The sequence below is a fragment of the Salvelinus alpinus genome, chromosome 5 (assembly GCF_045679555.1).
Source record: "Salvelinus alpinus chromosome 5, SLU_Salpinus.1, whole genome shotgun sequence".
Lineage (NCBI taxonomy): Eukaryota > Metazoa > Chordata > Actinopteri > Salmoniformes > Salmonidae > Salvelinus > Salvelinus alpinus.
This window is the reverse complement of record NC_092090.1, coordinates 53994799-54009821: the sequence shown is the minus strand read 5'-3', so window position 1 is coordinate 54009821 and position 15023 is coordinate 53994799. Positions and strand designations below refer to the sequence as shown.

Genomic DNA, 15023 nt, shown 5'->3' with positions numbered 1-15023 from the left:
TTTTCTACATTGTAGAATTATAGTGAATACATCAAAACTATGAATTACACATGGAATCAGATAGTGACCAAAAAAGTGTTAAACTAATCAAAATATATTTTATATTTGAGATTCTTCAAAGTGACCACCCTAGCCTTGATAACAGCTTTGCACACTCTTGGCATTCTCTCAACCAGCTTCATGAGGTAGTCACCTGGAATGCATTTCAATTAACAGGTGTGCATTGTTAAAAGTTAATTTGTGGAATGTCTTTCCTTAATGCGTTTGAGCCAATCAGTTGTGTTGTGAAAAGGTAGGGGTGGTATATAGAAGATAGCCCTATTTGGTAAAAGACCAAGTCCATTTTATGGCAAAATCAGCTCAAATAAGCAAAGAGAAACAACAGTCCATCATTATTTTAAGACATGACGGTCAGTCAATCCAGAAAATTTCGAGAATTTTGAAAGTTTCTTCATGTGCAGTCGCAAAAACCATCAAGTGCTATGATGGAACTGGCTCTCATGAGGATCGCCACAGGAAAGGAAGACCCAGAGTATTTGCTTAAATCACTGGACAAAACAGGTGGTTATTAGAGACAGGCTTCTATTTGAGCCAGGCATCTATTTCCTTAATGCATACAGGTTTTGCTCATTTGCATATTTAATTGTTGAATTCCAGCATTCACCTCCAGCATTTTTCTAAATTTCTTCATTTCCTGCACTAATGTGTAGTTTACACACTGTATCACATTTATTTTGTCATAGTATGCCTTTATTTCAAATAAAAAACTTCCTTGGCATAATCATTATTCTCCTCTTTGACTGTTAATCTTCAGGAGTTTTTACTTTCACCATTAAGGGGCGATCGGACAATTTATTGGGGTCTGTACTCCCGAAGTTGTTGACTGTTTTTGTGCTTGCCAGTTAGCTAGCAGTTGTCAGCTGTTAGCAGCCAATGGCTAGCAGTTTCTTTCTGCCGATAAAAACGGATGATTGTCAAAAAAAAATTTAGTCATTACTGAATTATTTACTGTAACAAATCAAACATTAAACCTTGTAAACAAGTCATGGTAATTCATGTTAACCTTGTAAACAATTTATTTAGACCGGTGTTTATTTGAAACAGGTTTATTTGCTGAAATGTGTGCCATTGTCCGGCTATTAAAAAGGGACAGGCGGCTATTTGAGATTCAGCGTTTGATTTAATTATTATGGTATTGTTGTAGTTCTTCTGTACGTGCCTCAGTTCGTAAAAGTGTGGCTCTAGCAACATTAGAGTTGTGGGTTTGATTCCCACTGGGGTCACATATGAGAATATGTGGACTCACTGTTGTCACTTTGTATGAAAGCTTACGCTACATAAATGGTATACTGTATTTTACCGCATTACAGTACTGTATGCAATGCAATTTTAGCAGTGCGAACCCATGTGTACCTCCTGTTCTCTTTTATGCACTCCTTGACCCAGAATGCACCACGCGGCCTATTAAAAATGAACGGTTAGCATTCCCATTGGAGTTAAGACTAATGCTAACAATATGGCGGTCTTTCGCTAAATCGTCTTTGTCTCTGTCTTCTCCTTCATTTTAGTCTTCTTGGTAATAGGAACTCTTAGAGAGGGCCCAAATAGACCTTGGGTGAAAAGCTATTATTGAAAGTCGGCAGTATAGGGAGTGTAGAGTAGAGTAGTAGTAGTACTTTATTGATCCCAACTTGGGAAATTGTTTAAATCACCACAAGCATCATCAATGATTACAAAGACACACATATAAAAAATACATGCACCTAGGATCAATGAAAGATTGAGATGGATTTAAAATGATAAGAAATGCTGATGGCATTCTGGGGAAATAAGCAACAACAACATTCATTGAGTGCAGATATTTTATGGGTGAAAGCTTATGTAAAGGACAGTCATGGAGGATGACTGACTGACTGCTGTGCCTCTGTTTGTGTCTCTGTGTCTCAGCTGCGAAACCCATCAGACAAGTTCATCTACGCCACAGTGAAGCAGAGTTCGGTGGACATCTACTTCCGGCGCCAAGTGGAGTTGAGCACCATGTACCGCCACATGGAGAAGCACAACTACGAAAGCGCTGCTGAGGCCATCCAAGCTGTGCGCGACAAGTGAGCAACAGCTGTGGCAGCTCCAGGGGATGGGGGTGGGGGGTTAATACTCTGAAAATTCCAATGGGGGAGGCCATAATGCTGAATGTACAGTATTTATGCTATCCCAGGTGAGCAATAGTGCGAGGAAGACAATAATGACATGATGTGGTTATCTAGTGTGCATTTTCATACACTCATTCGTTCCCATTCCTCCTCTTCTCTGTTGTCCGTGTCCCTCCCTCCCTCAGCAAACTGCACGCGTTCATCTGGGACTCTGCCGTCTTGGAGTTTGAGGCATCACAGAAGTGTGACTTGGTGACAACGGGAGAGCTGTTCTTCCGCTCCGGCTTCGGCATAGGCATGCGGAAGGACAGCCCTTGGAAGCAAAACGTTTCCCTGTCCATTCTTAGGTGAATATTGGCCAGCAACAAGATACTATTGAAGCAACATGCTACCATACAATATTATAATAAGGGTCGTTTCCTGGACACAGATTAAGCCTGGTCCTAGACTAAAAAGCATGGTCAATGGAGAGTCTCCATTGAGATACTGTAGCTTTTCAGTCCCAGCCTAAGCCTAATGTGTGTCCAGGAAACCACCCCATAGTATACTCTATGTATTGTATCAGTATTTACTGTTTGAGACCTAACCTTAAGTATGATCTGGCTCTTCTCCCATAACAGCTCTCATGAGAATGGGTTCATGGAGGAACTAGATAAAACCTGGGTGAGATACCAGGAGTGTGACTCCAGAAGCAATGCCCCAGCCACCCTCACTTTTGAGAACATGGCAGGTATGTACGGTTCTCCAATTTAGTCCATAATGATACAGAAATGAGAGGAAATGCAAATAGTAAACTGGTGTGTAAGGAAGTAGCCCCCCTTGTCTGAGCCAGAACGTTAGTCTATAGCAGGTGTGTAGGTATTCAAATTGGTGTGAAGGTATTTCTTTATCTGCAGAAGTTTGACAGATTATTGTCATTAGGTTTATTGTGTTCAAAATGGTTCTCCATGGAGGATGCAGGGGCCACTGGAGACTTGGTATGGCCTGTGCACCGCAGGCAGTAAAATAACAGGTTGGCATGTCCAAATTGCCTCCTAACAGGTGTGTTCATGTTGGTTGCTGGGGGTATCGTCGCTGGAATCTTCCTCATCTTTATTGAGATTGCGTATAAGCGCCACAAAGATGCCCGCAGGAAGCAGATGCAGCTGGCCTTCGCTGCGGTCAACGTGTGGAGGAAGAACCTACAGGTATGATCTGCCCGTCTTCACACACAGGCCCCAACAGGGCAGCACTTCAGACAGCATCCTGTAGAGTAGGGTCTCAAACTCGCAACTCGCAAGCCACATCTGGATCTAATGCGGCCAGTGGGGATCTTAGTAAATCCGGTCAGCGGTTGTAAAAAAAATAAAAATAATAAACTTCACTGGGGATAGACTTATAGTCTGTTGTTGAAATCTAATTAAATTCTTTGCCTTTGCCAATTCAATAATCATTCTACCCTTTTTCCATTTATTTTGAGATTGTCGCAGGTAACCGCCATTGGAGAGTGATTCATGTGGACAGGATTAGAAAAAGTTACATTATAACCTTCCACAGAGCTAGTTGGGTGTACTACAGTATTATAGAAATTGAGCTGCATGCTACTTCTCTAAATTTGGAAATGACTTATAATGACAGATCCATGTTTTTTTGCACTCCAAATCCCTCCCAAAACATGAATGTAACAAACAGCTGCGAGGATATTTGCAGCTCCACATGCATACGTACAGCACACTCCCCTGCGCCTGTGAAAGGACTGATTTCATTATCCTCATCTTCAGCTGCTGTGTGTCTGAGCGCACAAGGACACGGCCGGTCCCCTGCCTGGAGGGGACGATGACCCCCTTCCCCCATCCCCACCCCTCTCTCTCTGTGAAGGGCAGAGTGGGGGAGTGCAGTGGGGGGGTGCACCAGGGGAGTGCACCCCGGGTGAGTGCAGTGGGGCACCAGGAAGCTCTGATGTTGCTGTACAGTCAGCCAGATGCACACTGGGCCCGGCTCTCTCACTAAAGGGCTAGGCTACTGAATAGCACAACGGGTGGCAGCCAAGCATCTCCTGGTCAATGGTCTCTCTTGACGCACATCATGTCCATGTACTGTTTGTAAAGCGGGATCGGAAAGTAACAGGGCTTTGGCCTTTTGTGTCTTGAAAGGCTAAGCGGGCTAGCTTTGGTTGACACACCATATAATCCATATTGTACAAACCAGTGCTTGAAGTGGATCTGAAATAGGTGCCAGTGATCATAATATTTTTTTAAGCCGATATTCAAGGTGCCGGTACTATGTACTGGTGATCACCGACCCAACTCAAGCCAAACAATACAAGCCATATAAGACTCTGTAGTAGCATGCAATGCTCCCAGCCACTGATTAAATCCTCCAACAGTTTAGAGAAACCTTTTTTTTTCTGAACATGGTCTAATTGGTTGTAAAATGTCAAGGTTGAACTTGAGCTATATATTTCTTAATTACGTTGACGATTGTGTCAAGTGGGACCAGCTAATGTGAATCTCATTTCATGAAAATGTTCTCTGGTCCAAAGCGTTAGTGTGCGTTCCTCTAGTAGTTGCAGACCGGAAGCAACTTGTTGTCATTTCGCGATGGGACCAAAGCTAGTGGCTGCTTAGCTTTGTAGGTCCTTTAACTTTTTGTCATCTGTGAGTACTATATTCGAGGTACACTACCAGTTGAAAGCAGAGGCACCAACATTAGATGCCTGTGTATAACTTCTCACCAAAAGATACTTGATTTTCAGTGTTGACAGATTGTTAAACCTGATGCAAGCTGTTGGGGAAGATAAAAAAAAAAAAGCAGTTTCATTTGAAGTATTTTCTATCTCAATGGACAACAATGAGGTGAATTTTGCTGCAAGTCTTCGCCTGCTTGTGCCAGAGGCCATAACATTGAGTTGGGCACTCCCACACACTACCAGCCATAGGGCCATTACTATAGGGCTCCCAATTACAATAGTACAGTTATCAGGTTTCAGGTAAGACCCAAGTGTAGACTGTGTAGAAGTAACAATGTTTATTGTTACAACAGGGGCAGGCAAACAATAGGTCAAGGCAGGCAGGGGTCGATAATCCAGAGTAGGGGCAAAGGTGCAAGACGGCTCAAGGTCAGGCAGATGGGCTCGGAGTCAGGACAGGCAGTGAAATAGACAAGGACAAGTGAAATAGATCAGGCCGTGACAACAGTAAAAGCATTTCCTTGTTCAGTTCAACGGAGAGAGCACTTACTGTTCTTTGAAGCTTTGACAAATTGTCTTGTTCTTTCCGACTACTGAGCCGTGAGGTAAACAAGTCTAAATAAATCTCCTTTAGATGTTGTATTTGGTATTGTTTTCTATGGAAAGTGAAAAACACAAGCAAGGCCGGCTAATATTTGTGCTGGGACATATCCACTGGGCCACTGTGTATTGTTGTAAGGTCAAATGAATACCGTACAAATTCTCATTATGTTAAAAGATGGATGCCCTGCTTTTGACTGGATGATGTATTATTGATTTATGTGTGATTTATACTCTAAGCCGTATGAAGGGTGTACATGTCCATATTTAAACAACAATAATGGCAGACGAACAACGGGCACCAGTGAAAAACGTGCCCTAATTTCAGGTGCACTACATGTACTGTATGCTTCTCGACCAACTATATTTCTCCCCATATTTGAAATGCATGACTAGTCGTCTGTTCTCGGGCTGTATTAGCATTTCAAACGATTCCAGACAGCCCTCTGATCAAGGCGGTGTTGTTGAGCAACCTCATTCAATGGTGAACGGTCTGAGAAGGTTGCAATGAAAAGGAGATGAACACAATTGTGGAGATTGTAAAGGGGGATTCTGCAATGATTTCACCGTTGTTGTTGATATCCTGGATGTAATAATCTCTTGAATATACTGATATACCGTGTTTCAAAGGGTAAAACGTGAAAAGAATGTTCCAAATGATTTAGACATATAAAACAAATCACAAAGCAATATACAGTATTTAGCTATTTATAATCAGACTCCCTTATCTGTTTTGTGGAATTGACCTGGTCCATGCTTTTTGAGGAGTCAAGGACTATTAGGGGATTATAGCCACCAAGAAGACGCAAGTTCATGTGGGACAGTGCTGGCCTATAGGTTCGACATCATATCACTCATTCTACATACTGTATCCCTTTTGGTTTTCCTGCACTGCATGTTCTCTGGTTGAAGTCACACCCACTACCAAAATCTACTTTCCCTGCTCCTCTTAGTTTTCACCGCTCTCTTTGTCGTGGGAGAAACGCCATTATACTAGTGTTGGTATAACGCAAAGGGACCTTGTTGAATTTCACATGGTTTATTGATTCGTCGGTCCATATTTTTTCCACGATCTTACTGATCATTGTGTAACCAGCAGTAACCCCCCCCCCCCTCTAAAAATGTTTTGCTCTGCCTTATTGTTGTCTTTATTGCATTCGTTCTAGCTCATTTTCTTTGCTCACGCTTTTGCTTTTCGTCTTGAAGTAAAATAACCATGGATGGTTCTTATTTTACTGTACCATGCCATCCGAGGCAGTCCTCAAAAAGTAGCCAGAAGAAATATACCCAGATCTTAATAGTAACCCGGCTCCAATTATAGGATACTTTATATGTCCACATGGCATTGGGTGTAGACAGAAAGTGGACATGAGATACGGGACCATATTAAAGCTGGTAATTGAAATAGAGACGAGTGTAACTACTCTGCAAGTTACTCTGCAGGTTTGGTGTACAGTAATGTAGTCGTGTGTGTGTGTGTGTGTTTGTGTGGGTGGGTGGGGGAGGGGGGGGCACTGAGACCAAACACACTCCTTCATCAGGGAACACCAATAATGTTTCTACATATATATTTATTTTAGGATAGGAAAAGTGATAGAGCAGAGCCTGACTCCAAACAGAAAACCTCTTTTAGGTCCATCAGTACCAACCTGGCCTCCAACATCAAGAGACGTAGGTCCTCCAAAGACACGGTAAGGAGTTGAAGGAAATTACACCCTCCCTTGTAATTCTCTCTCTTCCTCTCTTCCTTTACCTCATCCTTTTTTCTCTCTCTTCTGTCATCTCTCCTCGCAAAACGTTTCATTCCAGGCTCTTGTCAGTCACCCTCACACATGGAGTTACAGTCATGGCCACGTGTCTGTCAGTCAGTCATCGATAAACCATCCAGACATTTGTCCTAAACCAAAGAAGGAAACCGATATGAGCAGGAGTAGGCAGTCTAAAGCTACGGGCTTTAGTTTTCTTTGATACATTTTTTTTGTGTGTTTTTAATGACTACTATGCAAAGGGATACAAGAGCTAGTCCTTATGCTGGTCTTTCTCCTGTGGCTAAACTAGACACCATTTTGGTTTGTGCTCTCCTTTTTAGTTGTGTATGTGTGTTTATCTCCTTTCACTGATTGGTCTGTGTGGCACCTTCCTTTGTGTGTCACATTTTGTGTGGTTGTTGTCATATCCTTTCAAAAAAAGAATGGCCAATAAAAATCTAAATACACCGGGTAACAGACTTTACATTCTCTTTTCTTTCCACAGACTTTACATTTTTAGGGATCTCCTGTCGAGTGTGTTTGACCAAACAATATGTACTTGTAGTGTTTCAATCAACAAATGCTGCTGGGAATGAAAGGAGATATAATATAATACAGTGGCTTGCGAAAATATTCACTCCCCTTGGCATTTTTCCTATTTTGTTGCCTTACAACCTTGAAATAAAATGGATTTTTGGCGGGTTTGTATCATTTGATTTACACAACATGCCTACCACTTTGAAGATGCAAAATATTTTTTATTGTGAAACAAACAAGAAATAAGACAAAAAAACTGAAAACTTGAGCGTGCATAACTATTCACCCCCCCAAAGTCAATGCTTTGTAGAGCCACCTTTTGCAGCAATTACAGCTGCAAGTCTCTTGGGGTATGTCTCTATAAGCTTGGCACAACAAGCCACTGGGATTTTTGTACATTCTTCAAAGCAAAACTGCTCCAGCTCCTTCAAGTTGGATGGGTTGCACTGTGCACAGCAATCTTTAAGTCATACCACAGATTCTCAATTAGATTGACGTCTGGGCTTTCAATTCTGACCAGTTTCCCAGTCCCTGCCGATGAAAAACATCCCAACAGTATGATGCTGCCACTACCATGCTTCACTGTGGGGAGGGTGTTCTCGGGGTGATGGGAGGGGTTGGGTTTGCTCCAGACATAGCGTTTTCCTTAATGGCCAAAAAGCTCAATTCTAGTCTCATCTGACCAGAGTACCTTCTTCCATATGTTTGGGGAGTCTCCCACATGCCTTTTGGCGAACACCAAGCATCACTCTTCCGTAAAGCCCAGCTCTGTGGAGTGTATGGCTTAAAGTGGTTCTATGGACAGATACTCCAATCTCCGCTGTGGAGCTTTGCAGCTCCTTCAGGGTTATCTGTGGTCTCTTTGTTGCCTCTCTTGTTACTCTGAGTAATGCCCTCCTTGCCTGGTCTGTGAGTTTTGGTGGGCAGCCCTCTCATGGCAGGTTTATTGTGGTGCCCTATTCTTTAAATTTTTTAATAATGGATTTATTGGTGCTTCGTGGGATGTTCAAAGTTTCTGATAGTTTTTTATAACCCAACCCTGATCTGTACTTCTCCACAACTTTGTCCCTGACCTGTTTGGAGAGCTCCTTGGTCTTCATGGTGCCGCTTGCTTGGTGGAGCCCCTTGCTTAGTGGTGTTGCAGACTCTGGGGCCTTTCAGAACAGGTGTATATATACTGAGATCGTGTGACAGATCATGTGACATTTAGGTTGCACACAGGTGGACTTTATTTAATTAATTATGTGACTTCTGAAGGTAATTGGTTGCACCAGATCTTATTTATGTGCTTCATAGCAAAGGGGTGAATACATATGCACGCACCACTTAATTATTTTATTTTTTTGAATATTCTGAAACAAGTAATTCTTTTCATTTCACTTCACCAATTTTGACTATTTTGTGTATGTCCATTACATAAAATCCAAACAAAACTCCAGCAGGGATTAAACCAAGGTGCAGCGGGTTGTGAATACATATAGATTTATTTGCTGACGAAGACGAACACAAAAACTTATACTTGCATAAACTACAAAACAACAAACGACGTTAAACAGACCTGAACTGGTGAACATAAAAAACAATGCACTCATGAACAGGAAAGAACGAACGAGAGACGAGACAGTACCGTGTGGTGCAATAAACACAGACACAGCGACAACCACCCACGACAAACAATGTGAAACAACCTCCCTATGTATGTCTCTCAATCAGAGGAAAACGAAAACACCTGCCTCTGATTGAGAGCCATACAAGGTCAATTAAACCTGACACTTAACATAGAACAAACACAGACTGCCCACCCATCTCACGTCCTGACCCACTAAACACAACAATACAAAAGGAAAACAAGGTCAGGAACGTGACAGAACCCCCCCCTTAAGGTGCGAACTCCGGACGCACCATAAAAAAAAGTCTAGGGGAGGGTCTGGGTGGGCATCTGTCCGCGGCGGCGGCTCTGGCGCAGGACGTGGATCCCATCCCACCATAATAAATCCCCGCTTCTGTGGCCTCCTCAAGGTGGCGACCCTCGCCACCGACCTTGGACTGGGAACCCTAGACATGGGTCCCGCTGGATTTAGGGGCAGCCCCGGACTGAGGGACGGCAGCTCCGGACTGAGGGACAACACCGGACTGGCTGGCGGATCCTGGCTGGCTGGCTCTGGCGGATCCTGGCTAGCTGGCTCTGGCTGGTCCTGGCTGGACGGCTCTGGCTGGTCCTGGCTGGACGGCTCTGGCTGGTCCTGGCTGGACGGCTCTGGCTGGTCCTGGCTGGACGGCTCTGGCTGGTCCTGGCTGGCGGAAGGCTCTGGCTGATCCGGTCTGGCGGAAGGCTCTGGCTGATCCGGTCTGGCGGAAGGCTCTGGCTGATCCGGTCTGGCGGAAGGCTCTGGCTGATCCGGTCTGGCGGAAGGCTCTGGCTGATCCGGTCTGGCGGAAGGCTCTGGCTGATCCGGTCTGGCGGAAGGCTCTGGCTGATCCGGGCTGGCGGAAGGCTCTGGCTGATCCGGTCTGGCGGAAGGCTCTGGCTGATCCGGTCTGGCGGAAGGCTCTGGCTGATCCGGTCTGGCGGAAGGCTCTGGCTGATCCGGTCTGGCGGAAGGCTCTGGCTGATCCGGTCTGGCGGAAGGCTCTGGCTGATCCGGTCTGGCGGAAGGCTCTAGCGGCTCCTGTCTGGCGGACGGCTCTGTAGGCTCTTGGCAGACGGGCGGCTTTGCAGGCTCATGACAGACGGGCAGCTTTGCAGGCTCATGACAGACGGGCAGTTCAGGCGCCGTTGGGCAGACGGACAGTTCAGGCGCCGCTGGGCAGACGGGCAGTTCAGGCGCCGCTGGGCAGACGGGCAGTTCAGGCGCCGCTGGGCAGACGGGCAGTTCAGGCTCCGCTGGGCAGACGGGCAGTTCAGGCGCCGCTGGGCAGACGGGCAGTTCAGGCGCCGCTGGGCAGACGGGCAGTTCAGGCACCGCTGGGCAGACGGGCACACCTGTAGGGAGGAGACGGAGAGACAGCCTGGTGCGTGGGGCTGCCACAGGACCCACCAGGCTGGAGAGACCTACAGGAGGCTTGATGTTAAAAGGCACCTGAAGGACCGGGCTGTGGGGGAACACTGGAGCTCTGGTGCGCAGCCTTGGCACCACTCCCCCAGGCTGGCATACTACTCCAGCCCGTACCCTCCAGAGTGCAGGCACAGGTTGAACCGGGCTGTGGATGAGCACTGGAGATCTAGTGCCTACTACGCGCACTTCTCCCTTAGGCTCCACTCCCACATTTGCCCGGTACGAGCGGAGCGTAGGCATAGGATGCACTGCACCCTCCCAGCCCCGGAGACACAGCACGCAGAGCCGGCGCAGGATACCCTGGACCGAAACTGCGTACCGGAGACCAGACGCGCTGAGCAGGCACAATACGCCCCGGCTGGATGCCCACACTCACTTGACACTTTCGGGGGGCTGCCCTATAGCGCACCAGGCTATGGGCACGCACTGGCGACACCGTGCGCTTAACCGCATAACACGGTGCCTGACCAGTGACGCGTTGCTTATAATAAGCACGAGGAGTGCGCTCAGGTCTGCTACCTGGCTTAGCCACACTCCTCTCTAGCCCCCCCCAAAAAAAATTCTGGGGTTGCCTCTCGTACCTGTCCCGCTGCCGTGCTGCCTCCTCATATCGCCGCCGCTCAGCTTTCGCTTCCTCCAGCTCAGCTTTGGGGCGGCGATACTCCCCAGCCTGTGCCCAGGGTCCTTCTCCGTTCAACTCGTCCTCCCAAGTCCACAAGTCCTGGGATTTCTGCGGTTGCTGTCCTTTTCCCCGCTGCTTGGTTCTGGTAATTTGGTGGGTGGTTCTGTAACGACTCTCCTCCTCCTCTTCATCCGAAGAGGAGGAGCAGGGATTAAACCAAGGTGCAGCGGGTTGTGAATACATATAGATTTATTTGCTGACGAAGACGAACACAAAAACTTATACTTGCATAAACTACAAAACAACAAACGACGTTAAACAGACCTGAACTGGTGAACATAAAAAACAATGCACTCATGAACAGGAAAGAACGAACGAGAGACGAGACAGTACCGTGTGGTGCAATAAACACAGACACAGCGACAACCACCCACGACAAACAATGTGAAACAACCTCCCTATGTATGTCTCTCAATCAGAGGAAAACGAAAACACCTGCCTCTGATTGAGAGCCATACAAGGTCAATTAAACCTGACACTTAACATAGAACAAACACAGACTGCCCACCCATCTCACGTCCTGACCCACTAAACACAACAATACAAAAGGAAAACAAGGTCAGGAACGTGACATTGTAATGCAAAAAAAATTGAAAAATGCCAAGGGGGATGAATACTTTTGCAAGGCACTGTATATGCATGCCATTTATGTCATTGTGGATTGCGTATTGTCCTGGTGATAAATCTCAAACAAACGTTTTTATGTTGAATACTTGGTAATTTAATGACAATCATTTCTACACTAGATTATCCAGAGCTCAACACGTTCGTTCCAGGAGTCCTGGAACTGTTTATGGATACATGAATACTGTATATATGGTTACTGTAGCAGGATTCATGCTGAATGTAGATTTATAATAGCCTGGTGTGCTGTAGCTAACTCTTTGTGATGCCATACATGTTTGGTGTGACAATGGATGAACTCAGAGAGGACTTACTTGACTGAAGCACAAACAGACTGGAGTACCAGGCTACAAAGTCTAGACAGAGGACTGGAAGGTATTCCAGTCCGTTGATCATTGGTATTGTCAGCTGAAGATTTTAGTCATTTCAAAAACGGTTTATTTTGTTTTACTTTTTGCCTCCAGGTTGTGCCATCCAAAGCAGTTTGTCAATCTTCTAGAGCCCTGTCTCTGTAGACAATCAATCCAATTTTATTTTTATATTAATTTTGTATTATTATATAGTGATAAAAATAGGTAGCCTAAAACTACCCACAAAAAAAATCCTACACTTTTATTGGAATTTACCCATTTATTTTTGTTGTAACCATCCTATTATTTTATATCAGTGTTTATTTATAAATGGATTTCAACGGATTGTGAGTATCGGTATCCACACCATATGCCACACTGCTTCTTTCCACCTCCTTGGTTGTTGTGGAGTAGACCAGTGTTTCCCAACCCTGGTCCTGGAGTACCCCCAACAGTACACATTGTTGTTGTAGCCCTGGACAAACACACCTCATTCATCTTATTGAGGGCTTGATGATTAGTTGACAAGTTGAATCAGGTGTGCTTGTCCAGGTTTAAAATAAAAATGTGTACTGTTGGGGGTATACAAGGACCAGGGTTGGGAAACACTGGTGTAGACTGTTGTCATACTGTTCGCCTGTCTGTTGGCAGGAGGTGCTGTGAGCTATGATTCGGAATGTGAAGCTGTACCTAAAATTGAAACGGCATTGGAAACAGTGAGGTCACACATGTTCATTAGTCAAATGTTGTTGAACGTCGCAGATAGAAATGCCATGAATAAAACTGATGTGTTTCCTTATTCTACATGTCAGAAAGGCATGTTTATTCTACATACAGTAGCATATCTCTATCTTAACGTTCCACAACGTTGTACCCTTGGTACAATCTCATTTTCGTGGAATATCATGTCAACTTCTTACATTTCCTTTATGGATTTCTTGGTCACAACAAGAATACTTGACCCAATAAAACATTTTTTTTAAGGTGGTGGTAGTTTTGAATGATAAATAGCTTCATGCCTTTCATCCACTGTATTATAATCACTTTTATACAATGGTAATTGGTAATCCGTGGTGAAATGAACTATTTCTCAGCAGGACAAAACATCCGTGCCTGGATATTATCATGTCAGTTTCCATGGTAACCGAGGATAGGCCATTTCATAGACCCTTTGTAACACCAAACTGAAAATTCTTCCCAACACTGATGATAAATTGTGTTCTGTGCTCCAAAATGTCAGGGTATGAAATTTAGCATTCATTTAAAAATCCATATTACACTTGCAGGCAAAATATGCAAAATGGGTTGGGACAACACATCTCTGTATAAATCAATACCATACAGCGGGAAAAAAATCCAGTTACTTGGCAACAACACTGTAGCTTAGTCTCACATCTGTGACCTTGCTTTGTTTATTGATCAGCATGCACAGTTCATAGGCTCCCTGCGGTGCTGAGCTTGATCTGTCCAAACAACCATTCCGAATCACAGGCAAACACTGCCTTGCGGGGGGAGGGGGGACTTGATGACATAATTATGTTACATAACATTTGTTGTGTTGTATGCACCGTGAATATATATGATGTGAGTACAGATGAAATAATTCGTTCTATTTTGTGTTCTTCCCATACTCTCTGCAGCCTTATCCCACGGACATCACAGGCCAGCTCAACTTGTCAGACCCCTCTGTCAGCACGGTGGTGTGAGAGATTGAGAGAGAGAAATGAGAGGACTGAAATGAGAGAGAGGATCCTGGTTTGGAGACAGAAGCTGGTCCATTGCTGCTACGCCACCTGAGCCATTGCCCATCCTGTTCTCTATCTACACACATAGAACATGTGTTCTGCTCATTCCCCACCAAACACGACAGGCGGGAACTGGATAGCTGACATCCCACTGACAAACTGTGCCAATTCACAATGGAGCCAAACCACCTGTTTTTTCCCACACAGAGGCCTGACCCAGCACAATGATAGCTTTAGGTTTATTTTTTATAATCTGCCTGCTAGAGTCATGTAGTTGTGTACTTTACGTGTGAAACAACAAGAAATATATACATTTTCTGATCATGTCATTCGCAATACATCGTCATGCACTGTGTTTCTGATTTCAATAAGCGATAGATTTAATAGATCATGTTTAAGAGTATTTTGTGATGTCAATGTCTTACTACCTCCACTTATTTAGACAAACCTTAGACATGTAGGCTACTGTAGTTAGATGTATTTGACATTGTATTTTCATAAGGTTTTCCTGTGTTCCATTTATCGACAGGTTTTTGTTAGCTTTAGCTAATACGATGTAGTGTGGGGCAATAACAATGGACAAGTTGTCAATTTATAAATTAGCAGCATACAGCTATGTTAATATCTAAATGTAAATCCAAGTTAAGCACACTTTGTCCATTGTAGCACTCATATCAGCTGCAATCCCTTTCTTTAGCTATAGATGTCTTTCTTAGCCCCTTTTATGTGTTCATTTACTTCATTCTCTCAGTGGTACAGCATTGATTGCGTGGCAGACTATTCTCAGCATTCAACAATACTACAAGGTTTCTGAGCCAAACGTCTTTGGCATGACATCGGTGAAGGAGTTGCCATCAACAGAA

The 15023-nt window shown here is 44.6% G+C and overlaps 1 protein-coding gene across 4 annotated transcripts in view; it reads left to right on the top strand.

The window, feature by feature from the left end:
• grin1b (glutamate receptor, ionotropic, N-methyl D-aspartate 1b) overlaps nt 1-14515 on the top strand; it is a 66402-nt gene extending 51887 nt beyond the window's left edge. For 2 of the 4 annotated variants that reach the window (XM_071402321.1, XM_071402319.1), the window contains 6 exons: nt 1948-2105; nt 2336-2497; nt 2771-2880; nt 3192-3337; nt 6999-7109; nt 14056-14515. In XM_071402321.1, coding sequence (XP_071258422.1) covers nt 1948-2105; nt 2336-2497; nt 2771-2880; nt 3192-3337; nt 6999-7109; nt 14056-14121 — 753 coding nt within the window. In that variant the 3' untranslated portion in view covers nt 14122-14515. The remainder of the gene's footprint in view (nt 1-1947; nt 2106-2335; nt 2498-2770; nt 2881-3191; nt 3338-6998; nt 7110-14055) is intronic. The other 2 variants (XM_071402323.1, XM_071402322.1) reach the window with 1 other exon arrangement.
• The last annotated feature ends 508 nt before the right edge of the window (nt 14516-15023 follow it).